The sequence below is a fragment of the Pseudochaenichthys georgianus genome, chromosome 1, assembly GCF_902827115.2.
Source record: "Pseudochaenichthys georgianus chromosome 1, fPseGeo1.2, whole genome shotgun sequence".
NCBI lineage: Eukaryota > Metazoa > Chordata > Actinopteri > Perciformes > Channichthyidae > Pseudochaenichthys > Pseudochaenichthys georgianus.
In genome coordinates, this window is record NC_047503.1 from 22,466,516 (window position 1) to 22,478,040 (window position 11,525).

The window sequence follows — 11,525 nt, forward strand, 5'->3', positions numbered from 1 at the left end:
TTTACTACTTGTAATGTTTAGGGAAAATAAAAACGGTGAACCTAAGTGAAGTGGTAAGTGAACCTTACCAATAGTAAGATACTTAAAGGCTTTGAAGGTCTAACAAAGCATTGGAATCTTCATAAACTATAGCCTTTCGGTCATTTATCATCATTGATCAAAACCACAACGAGATAAGATAATTATTTCGTTTTTAATGATATTTTGCCTTAGAATTAATTACAATTTGTGACAGTTTTCTCTTTACCCGGTGCGCGCTCCCGCGACGTAAAGGCGCGACTCCGCACGGTGGCCTCTCACAAACACTCGTCCATTCTCGCGAGAGCCGACGAGTCCACTTTCTTCTCGTCCAGCATGGCCGCGCTGTATGAGGGATACACGTTGTGCGGACTTACTCCATCTCAAAATCTGTCAAATTCAGGCATTCAAGGTGTCGAACCGGAGAGAGACAGCGACCATGTCGTCGTCACCGACTCAAGGAGATCTGTCACGCTGTTCAAGGTAACGTGTAACGTTTGTTTTGAGGAGGCTCTTCTCTTCTGGGCCAGCTGATCAGTGCGACTGCGACATGTGTAACTCGTGTTGGCATCCTCGACATACAGTAGCTGTAGCAGAAACCACCAGAACAGATAGGACACAAACATCAGATAGCTGTGAAAGTACATTTAGTTATTTAAAGGTAACATCGTTAGTTAAGGTCGTTAAGTCAAGTTGTATTATGGTAAACATTATGCGAGTATAAACAAACAGGCACATGCTACTGTAGCTAGCCGCCGTTGTCTACACTACGAGACACTCAGTTATTTAAGTATGCAGTGTGCATATTTAGCTAATGGACAGCTCTACATACATAAGTTATTCTCCAAGCAGCTCTTCTTCAGTAAACGTCAACTTTATAATTGGTGTAGGTTAAACGTGCATAATCACACAGTTGTACATGTACTTTTGTAGATATAAGGGAAACGTGTTTGTGTTGTGAGTGGTATAAGTTTCCGACTCCCTTTGTAGAACGTTACACTATCTTGGGCAGTCATTGATGTTAATAACTAGTCCTCTTTATTTCTCTTTTTGTGTTTCTGACAGGTTTCAGACCAGAAGTCACTGAGCAGCTGGACAGTAAAACAAGGACAGACTCTGACTTGTTCAGCAGTCTACAACTCAAAGACCAAGGAATATGTGGCAGTGGCAGACAGCAAGGTACACTTTCAGTCATTCTAGTACGACCATGTTTTGTTGTGCTTGATTTGGAGCACCAGCATAGAGACATTTGGCAAAAAATGAATAAATCAATTCTTAAGTATAGACTAAATTACTGGGACAGTTATCTTAGTTTTCCATAAAATAATCAGCAAGTCTTTTGGATAAACAATGAAGGAATTTTGCCTTTTCAGTAAACGTGTACTAACTGGGTCTAAATACATTCCTTAATTCACCCATCATTACTCACTAAACACTGTTACCTCATTTAAAGGTTTGACCTAACAGACCACTTTGTTTGTGGTGCTTGAAAAATAAACTTGTAATAATCTATTCTCTAGGTTTCTCTGTAGATCTGGCCTTCCAGAATTATCTGCAGGATATTGTCACAAAAATAATTTCTGTTTGTTTTTTCAGGTGATCAGAATTTGGAAGGAAGAAGACATACACTTAGATAAGGCCTTCAAAGCAACCGTAAGTGAATGACTTTGTGCAATGTGTTTAATGGCAATATTGGTTATACTTGTTCCAAGTTAAAAGCTTGTTGTCATAGAGAGCATGACACTAGATGAATCAAAACTACTGTGGATACAGTCTTGATGGAGTTTTCACCAAGTATGCTGGGCAGTGGTGGTGGGTGGTATAGATTCAATACAAAATGGGATTCATATCTTCCAGACTCATTCTAAAAAGGCAGCTAACCTTACCTAGCAATGTATTGTTTTTCTTTCCACTCCCGAGATCTTTAAAGGTCCCCTATTATGCAAAATCCACTTTTTCATGTCTTTGATACATAAACATGTGTCCCCTCTGTGTAAAGAGACTTTTTTTTTGGCTTGTGTAACCATTAGCAAATAACCAACCAAGGTAACACCCCCCCCACCTTATCACCTGAATCTCCTCCTAGAGCGCCATTAGGCGCTTTCACACCGGAGTACTTTTCCCCGTACTTTTCCCTTTTAGTTCCGATAGTTCCTGGGATTTTTCGTTCACACTAAAAAGGTCTGGAACTAGAACTTAGTTCATCAGAACTCCCCCCCCCCTTTTTAGTCCCTTTTGTGAAGCCGCCATTGTATTTGCCGGCAATAGCATTATTAGCATTAACATTATCCCAGCGCACCAACTGAGAGAGACTAACTTATGGCAACACAAAAAAGAAACATGGGAGCGGTGGAGTGATGAGGTGTCGGCGTTCTGGCGATTTACTCGGAAGGCTTCAGTAGAAGCTGCTGGGAGTCCCAGCAGCTTCGAAAAGCGCTGGAGACGCTGTAGTACATATGCCGGGCCTGTAAGTGACGCTGTACTTCCGCCACAAAATACACCAAAAGCAGTGAAGAAGACCCCCGAGCATGGTTGCCATGGTTGCCCTTCTGTTTATGCCCCACGCTGGATTTAGCAACATGTAGTTCATGTAATTCTCCATGTCCACTTGTTGCTGATGGTTGTTGTAGAGGAGCTGTATATTTTTGTAGCATGGTCAGTAGCAGACCTTGGGGTCAGTAGCAGACCTTGGGGCCCGTTATCGTTTGCGGGGTCTGTATCTGCGTTTCCGTTACGGCCTCGTGTGAACGAACGGGCTATACGAAAGAGAAAAGTAGCGGATACAACCGTTTGCGTTCTCGTGTAAACGGCACCTAAGTACTGGGAACTAAGTACGTGGCCCCTTATTTTCCTCTAAAGTAACAGAGGAAACAACGAGCGGATACAGATTTGCTGCCGATATTACGTAATTTCGGATGGTGGACCCACAGAGAGTTGCTATCAGAAACAATGCCTGGCGTGTTTTGGACGTAATATGGTATTTGTTTACATTATCAAGCCTCGCTAACACTCAGAACTAACCTGTACTGTGTAGAGCACATGTGTTTTTAAAAAGCAGGACATAAAAAAAGGAACTCACCTTGTGATAAACCCACAAGAGAAAAATAATTTGAGCTCCATACTGTTTCAGAAATAATCCTTGGTGTGGTTTAGAACAGGATGGTGTTTTATCCCAGCAGGATTTAACTTTATCTCTGGTAGAATTCTGATCAGGCATTAGCTCCGCCTCCTCTTTTTTTTTTTTTAGCGAAGGAGCCAAAATCCACATTTCTCTAAACAGGGCTGGAATAGAGGGATATGAGGGATGTCTAAAATGCATGATCTATTTGTATTTTGAGAAAAACACATCATATCTGAGACCCATAATATATGCCTACAAATAACATGATGGGTGTACTTTAATCAATCAGGTGACTTATTCCCTCCTTCTATATCCTCTCCAGGTGTCATCAGATATCTGGAGGGTCCACTCTGCGGCTGAACTGGAGCCTGTGGTCCTGTTCCAGAGAGGAGCTGTGAGGTTCCTGGACTCTCTCCTTTCTGCTCCCAAGCAGCCCATAGAGGACGTCCTGGCTCAAGAAGAGGCCATCAGGTCAGTGTCACTTGGCTACACCCCCAGTAAATCCCTTTCAAACTATTTATGCATGTAGAAGTTTCAAATCATGATATAATTTGGTTACTATTTCTGTGCTACAGTCTCACTTGTTGCCTCATGTAGCGTGTTGATCAATTGTTTGTTTGTCTTAGGTGGAGCACCAATGTACTAACAGAGTCACAACAGTTAGTTATCTTCACAACTGAACAGGTAACATCATTTAAATTGTTTGGCTTTTTATCTCGGACACGAAAGCTCATAACTTGAGTGAATTTATTTTATGCATTAATTGTATCGTCTCGCAATATTACGCTGTAATGACACTTAATATGAGGGCATGTGTATGCAGTGTTTCCCACAGAATTTGATTCTATTTGAGGGGGCACTGCACCGCAACCCCCCGGCAAGAAAAGCCAAAGGCCCCTTAACCTATTCGGGTGGCCCACGCATCCACCCCCCCTCAAATAACAAAAATGCATGCGAGTTCATGGCTATTGTAGACAACGTTCTTGTTGCTCTGTGTTGCGTTGTTAATGAGTGAGACACACCGGAGTTGAGGATCTGTGGGGTTGATTCTCCCAAAAATATCATTTACAATTTAGGCATTTAGCAGATGCCTTATTCCAAAGCGACTTACAACGACCAATTACAGGGACATTCTCCCTGGAGTAACTGAGAGCTAAGTGCCTTACTCAAGGGCACACTAGTAGTGGTGTTCCAGGTGGGATTTGAACTCGCAACCTTCCGATCATCAGCCCACCTCACTAGACCACCAACATTTATAAATAAATAAATTAAAAAAAAAAAAAAAATCATTTTCTTATGAGATCCATTTGTGGTGGACGATATTTAATTGAGGCGGCCCGCCACAAATAAATCAATATATGGGAAACACTGGTATGTGCCTGCATGGTTAATGATGTGGATGTCCTGTTTTTTTTAATCAATTTACTAATAACTTATTTTATCTTTTTTTTTTTTTATTTTGATATACTTTATTAATCCCCGTGGGGAAATTGTTTCTCTGCATTTGACCCATCCTAGTGTTAGGAGCAGTGGGCAGCCATTTTGAACAGCGCAGTGTAGGGAACGGTGCCTTGCTCAGGGACACCTCGGTAGCACTTGGTCTTGCCGGGACTTGAACTGGTGACCTTCCAATTGCCAAGCCAAGTCCCTATCGACTTCGCCACCACCGCCCCCATCTGTACACCTTTTCTCCATGATCATGTTCAAATCATTGTTGTTTGTATTTCTAAAAGCCTCTCTGCCTTGCCTCTCAATGTCTTCCCACAGAAAGGAGATAACTTCCTGTACCTGCAGAGATTTAATCCCAACACGCTACAGAAGTACCGGCTGGAGAGAGAGGAGCCTGGACTCTCCCCCCTCAGCTTCTCTGCCTCCTATAAAGACAAACACATCCGCCTGGTATATCTATGTAAGCCTGCGTGTTCTTTGGAAATATTATTAGTTTCAGTGTTCAACAGCATAGGTTAATTTCATAGATTTGCCTTGGATTGGAGGTTTACAGTAATGCCGGGAATGTGTTAAAGGGAGAATTCAAAAACCCCACCTGCACAGTTTGTACTGTTTGGCCATGGTTTTCACACTGTTGGTTGCAATGAGGGTGTTGCATACAAGATGGCAGAGAAGAATATGGGAAGATGCGTTCCATTATTGATCTCTCTTTCATAATCATTAATTGTATCTTTTGCGCCTCTTCTTTCCTTCCATCCAGACCCTAACGGTCATGTGTACCAGAGTATAGTCCCTGTGCGGGGCCTTGGGGCTGATGAGGGGGCCCCGGCTCTCCCGCTGCCCCGCAGCCTGCTGCTGGCTCTGCCTGTGGGGGAGGGTCTGCTGGAGGCTGCATCTGCTCAGGTCCTGGATGAAGCCCATGTAGCTGTTGTGGGGCTTCCACACCCCTCTGCCGGAGCTGGTAAAGGTAAGCTGTTAAAATACACTGCCTCAAATGAAGACTGCAAGTGCTGTACTCAGCCTGAGCATCTGGCTGGTTTTAACTCCATTAAATGTACCATTTTAAGCATGACAGATCTTGATTTAATCCATCTCCGATTTACTAAATGTTTTCAGTATGCAGTTCTAGTGAATCAGAACACATAAACGTTTTTTAAGAGGATCAAAATTGGTTATGTTATCTGCCTTTTCTTTGTTCATTAGTGTTTTATTAATTAATTGTATTAACTCTGTGCCAACATCCGATGTACTAACTGCAACAATCCCAGCACTGGTCCCTTTGTTGTTGTTGTTGTTGTTCAGCTTGAATGTGAAAGAAAGAATCCTAAATTGAAATCACTTGGAATGTTATTGTGATCAAATTTTTACATTTTCGTATTACAAAGATGTATTGATCTATGTACACTTTCATGGCCTTGTTTGCAAAATAAAGTGTGTGGTTCTTTAATGTCTCTCTATATCTGATATTTTCAGACTTCCTCTGCATCTGGAATACCAATTTCCAGACGCTGCAGGCAGGAAAAGAGATGAAGGGTAAAATCTATGGACAGGTAGGAATGCTTTAGTGTATTATGCAAAAATGACCCACCAAGTGATAATGTTTCCAATATATGATCCGAGGATGACACAATATGCTGTTAGTGATTTTTAGCCATGCTAACTGCAGGGCTCGAGAGCTCACACGGGACAATCACTAGTGTGGGGCTGAGCTTAGAAGTCTGTGTTTCACCCAAAAAAGCTTCCATTATTATTATTATCATTATGAATGCAGACCAAGGTTCCCTGTCCTTCCAGCTGCTGGTGCTGATGGAGGACTGTATGACTTTGGTAGTGCATTGTGCCTGCTCTCCACTGTGACAGGGCTCTCTGTCCCTCCTCACAACTTTATGGCAGTTCATAATTACGCACAAAAAGATCAGTTGTGATAGTTTGTATCATCACTATTGCAAAATATTAACTTTTTATTCCTCTTTGTCCAATTTCTCTTGGATTTAGTTATGGGGCTATTCGAACAAGTTATTCATTCCACATGGGAAAAGCTTCTCGGTTATTCCATATGAGTGCCCCAAATCTTCCCTGGCCTCTGCCCTGGGAAAACTAAGGCAAACCAAGACTGAAGGTGAGATAAAACAAATGTGTTGTACTGATTGTGAAGTAACCAAAACGTTATACAAATTACTTCAAACAAAAGCATTTGTCTTTAAAAACTGCAATAACATGTATTCTTGTAGTAGCTCATTCTTAATAATGCTGCAGCACTGATTCAGCATTGCAAATTGACTCATTCTATTTGTTTTTTTTCTTACTGTTACAGAGTCCAAAGCTTCCACTTCTGTACCATCTTGGAATAACATTTTGCATGAAGATAAAGCTAATCCCTCGAAAACAGTGGAGACCAGAAAGACGGTATGTTTGACAAATGTTTTCAATGGGAAAGAGGCTGGACAGCTGTTTCCTGAATTGCTGGTGCATTCACCCCGTGTTTTCCACACTGACAGCTTGATTATTCTCTCTTTCCATACAGAGAACAACCCGTAAGAGCCAGTCAGCACCCAGTTTAACAAATGACCAAATTATGGAGTTCATCAAGGTAGAATTTTGTTTTTTCATGGCTCTCATAATACTGAAACTGCATTAGAAAAAAGTGTAATTTAAAAAAAATAAAAAAAAAATAAACATTTTGTAATTGTTCTTGCAGACAGCATCAGTGGCAGAGGTCCAGAAGGAGGTGGAGGGGCTCCTCTCGAGGACAGACGTCCAGGACCTGCAGCCCTCCCTAGGGCAGCTCGCAGCAGCCCTCGTGTCCCGGAGCCTGGGTGAGGAAGCCTTCTACACCCCCAGCATCCTGGCTCAGCTCGTGCAGACTCGCTGCCTCTGCCACAGGTCAGTAAAGCATTCCCCTTTGAATCAGTTAATGAAGAATGAACTGGAAGATAAAAACTAGATTAATCCAATCAGTGTTAATTCAGTCTAATGTGAAGACTTACCATCATGACATTCAACAGTATGTGTCCTGACCTTGTGCTCCTGGCCTTGGAGAAGAAGGACTACTTCCTGTGTCAGCTCTGCTTGCAGTTCTTCCCTGACATCCCTGAAGCTGTCACCTGTGCCTGCCTTAAGACCTTTATCAGGTAAAACAGATTGTTTTAACTAGGGATCGACCGATATGGCTTTTTCAAGGCCGATACCGATTATTAGTAATCAAGGAGACCGATAACCGATATTTGGAACCGATATACATTTGCAGTAAAATCAGAAAATCTTGGTGTCAAAATGTAGAATAACACAAACTCCAACACAACTCAACACAACTTCTTTGAAATGCATTTAAGCATATATTATTTTTAATTAACTTTTAAACATCTTACAACTGGTTTCCTCTCTGTGCCCTTTTCTTTAGTGCAGCCATCTGCAATGAGTTAGAGAGAGACAAGAAGTGGGGCTGCAGGCTGACATGCTATAACAATAATGCTTAATTTATTATATCTGTCTATCTAGCATAAAATCCCAATAAGCTGCTAGCAACTGCAAAACACTAGTGCTAGCTAATGTTTTGCAAACTATTAAAAGTGAGGCTATTACAGTAGACCTAACGTTAGTCTAGTAGCCTCACTTCTAATATTTTGCTAAACATTTGCTAGATACATGTTGGCTAGCTAATGAGCTTCACATATCAACCTGAAAAACGGCGGGCTCCACTCGCAGCCCCCCCGCACCACAGTTACTCCGCTGTGAGACACTGCACGCACCCCCAACTCTGACTGACTTCCCGCGTCCCTGTGTAACTGGGAAACTGATAGAATTGGATCATAAGATCGTGGTGTTTTTGCAACTTCAGCATAGGGGATAGGGATGTTTATTGAACTTCGGTTTAACACATGTATGGCTCTGCCGCTCAGCGCTGCTGCTTGCTTCAGTCTGTGTCTGCGTTCTTTCGCACCTGCCTGTAATCTGAGAAGGTCCCGCCTCTCTGGCTGGCTCCCGCCCGGAAAATCTTCAGTAATAGCCTATCAGATAGCGCTGTGGGCGGGACATTGCTCGTGTACACAGAGTGGTGACTGCAGCCAGAGAAACGGCCGCATCAGAGCCAAAGTTGTATCGGCAATTTGCAACAAAAAAAAGAGCGATACCGATAATCGGTCAAATGCGGAATATCGGTCGACCCCTAGTTTTAACGTGCAAAACCACTTCAGTGAGGACTGTAATATAATCATTAATAGGTGTCTCTGCCACAGGGTCTTGTTGATTCTACCACTGGGGGTCACTAAAGTATTATATTGTTTTTCTTTAGGGTAAACAAACTCAGTAATGTGTTGTCAAATCAAAAAGTAACCTTGTTGTTGTGCCCTAATGTCGCAGTATGCCAGACAGTGATGCAGAGAAAGTGAACCTGGAGCCTGAGAGTATCAGCTTAATGGAAACCTTGATGGCTGGAGAGCGAGACCCAGTTGGCTTGCAGAATGGTTTCAGCCCCGCCACCAATGACATGGATCAGGCAGGTGGCACCGAAGCAGAAAAAAAGGAGACCACAACTCCACCAGAACACATCTGTCCAGTGGGATTACACAAGGGTGTTTTACTGTATCCTCCCAGTGCACACTCAAACACATGCTCACCACCCAGTCGCATCTTATACCTCACTGTGATGATACTATGTGCCTTTAACCAAAATCAGTTTTTTTTAAATCGTTTTGTTGTCATTCAACCTACATCTTGTGAATCAGTAACAGCTGTATGTCATAGTATAGACTGCATAAATGCAACGTTTATGGTGTGTAATGATTTGAATGAGATCTTAACTCGAGCTGTATAGAAATGAGGTCCTGATGACGGCGTACAGCGACTTCTTCCTCCTCCCTCACCTGAAGGATCTCTCCCCCCAACATGTTGTTGTGAGTAACAGCAAGGCAACTTGGGCAGCATACAACGATACCCAGTACCATGTAGTAACGGTAATACTAGAGGCTTATAATAATGTAATGTTCTTTCTCATCCAATCAGCTTTTCCTCCGGTACCTGCAGTTCCTTTACCTAAAATATTCCCAAGATGCTTTCCCGCAGATGCATGGATTGAGATCCCCAACTCTGACTCAGGTCTGTGTCAACGTCTAACTAGATATTAAAAATGATCAGGCATTTCTGTGAATTTTTCAGGTTGTGAAATCCATGATATGGTAAAAACTGGGCTCATATGTTGACTTTAACTGTGTTTGGTCTGAATTGTATACAGTCAGTGTAAAAGGATAAAGATGGAGAGAGTTTTTACATAAAATCTCATTGTGGTTTCCTTTTTCTTTGATTGTAGATCATGGATTGGGTATGCTTGCTGTTGGACGCCCATTTCACAGTGCTAGCGATGACTCCAGAGGCCAAAGGCTTACTGCACAACCTCCACACCTTTGTTAAGTCTCAGGTAACAAACCGTCTTCCCTTTGTCTTCATTTGTAAGTGGCCTCCTGGTATTAGTATTGTGGCGCGTTTCCACTGCAGGCCTCGCTCGGCCTCGCTCGGTTTGGTTAGGCCTTATTAGGCCCGGCTCACTTTAATGCTGCGCTTCCATTACAGTTTAGGAACTGGGGTAGTTACTATAGTAACGCAGTGTAGGCGGAGCCGTGACGTCATCTTCAATGAGCGCCCCCCCCCCCCCCCCCCCCCCCCCCCCCAAAAAAAAGTAGCCCCGGTCCAAAACTAGGCCAAGTGGAAGCGCAACCAAAAACGGGCCCCACACGGCTCGGCACGCTTAAAGCGAGCTACCCGCTGCAGTGGAAACGCGCCATAGGATGGATAAAAAACCCAAACATCAATATTGTGAGATCATTTTTAATATATACGTTATTCTTATTTGCTGGTGAATTGGATGTTGGGTTGTGTATGGTTTAAAAATCTGCAGTTTTATCAGAAAATAGTGATCTGAGAAACAATTAATACCAAGATGCCTTTCTGTCCCCTCAGGTGAGACTGTTTTCTGAGCTTGGAAAGATCGAGGGCAGCCTCCATGAGCTCAATAAGATGAAGGTGAACAAGGACATCGGACAATACTCCATTGAAGTCATTGAGCTGTTTTAGAATGTGTATACTTTTAATAAACCATTGAGCAGATTGTCTCATTACAACTTTTGACCTGTAGTGGTTTCAAGGTTGTTTAATTGTTCAAAATGGTTAATATAAGATGCATTTTACAACGGATGCTAGCCATTAGAACTCAAGATGCATGAGCTTTACTGTACATGAATTACATGCATGTCATTTAAGCATTGAGTTGCAGATTCCTCTAAACCATGTACTCTTGTTCAAGATGATGAAAATGTTACCAGATAATATGGTTAGCTTGATAAAACTGGTTAACAATTGGTTTCTGAAATGTATTCAAAAGCCTTTTAACGATGGGATTGTACCTTTTGAACAAACAACTGTGCGAGTGAATGGCTGTGACTGTTTACTGGAATTACCAGAGGAGAACCTTTTTATTTTGAATACATAAATATAACGGTAAAAAAAAAATCCTTACCCTTTTGTGACTTTTTTTTACAATCATTATTGTTTTTGAATGTTCAAGTGAGATATACAAAATGCTAGAACACAAGGGATCAAATAAATCTTCCTTTAGGAGTATTGCTGTGTTGTTACCACTGGTCTGGGAACATCTGCAGGCGTTGTGTCCATGACCAATAACTGACAGCAGAGGCTGAAGGCTGTCTAGTTTAGCTGACCAGAAGGCTTTTTAGATAATACAGCTTCAGGTCACTAATGCCACAGAAAAGAAGGACACAACCTGTCTGTCTGCAGCCCAGGTCAAGACCCATTGATGTTATTTAAGTTTAACATTTGGGTAATTTGGTCTACCATGTAATGTGAATGACTATACATATAGAGACTTGTATTACAGTGCAGAGTCAGACTTTTAATGTAATCTGAAATCTATTTGTATGTGTGATTT

General features: G+C 42.1%; 1 protein-coding gene across 1 annotated transcript; it reads left to right on the forward strand.

Annotated features, from left to right (window-relative positions):
* Positions 1-298: 298 nt before the first annotated feature.
* On the forward strand, positions 299-10,701 carry nol11 (nucleolar protein 11). Its single transcript, XM_034078000.1, has 18 exons — positions 299-501; positions 1,084-1,197; positions 1,615-1,671; positions 3,462-3,610; positions 3,766-3,823; positions 4,907-5,048; positions 5,349-5,555; positions 6,062-6,138; positions 6,584-6,707; positions 6,903-6,994; positions 7,113-7,178; positions 7,287-7,471; positions 7,594-7,719; positions 8,948-9,169; positions 9,402-9,480; positions 9,590-9,682; positions 9,894-10,001; positions 10,541-10,701. The coding sequence occupies exons 1-18, from the start codon at positions 355-357 to the stop codon at positions 10,652-10,654; spliced, it is 2,160 nt and encodes a 719-aa protein (XP_033933891.1). The 5' UTR covers positions 299-354; the 3' UTR covers positions 10,655-10,701.
* Positions 10,702-11,525: the final 824 nt, after the last annotated feature.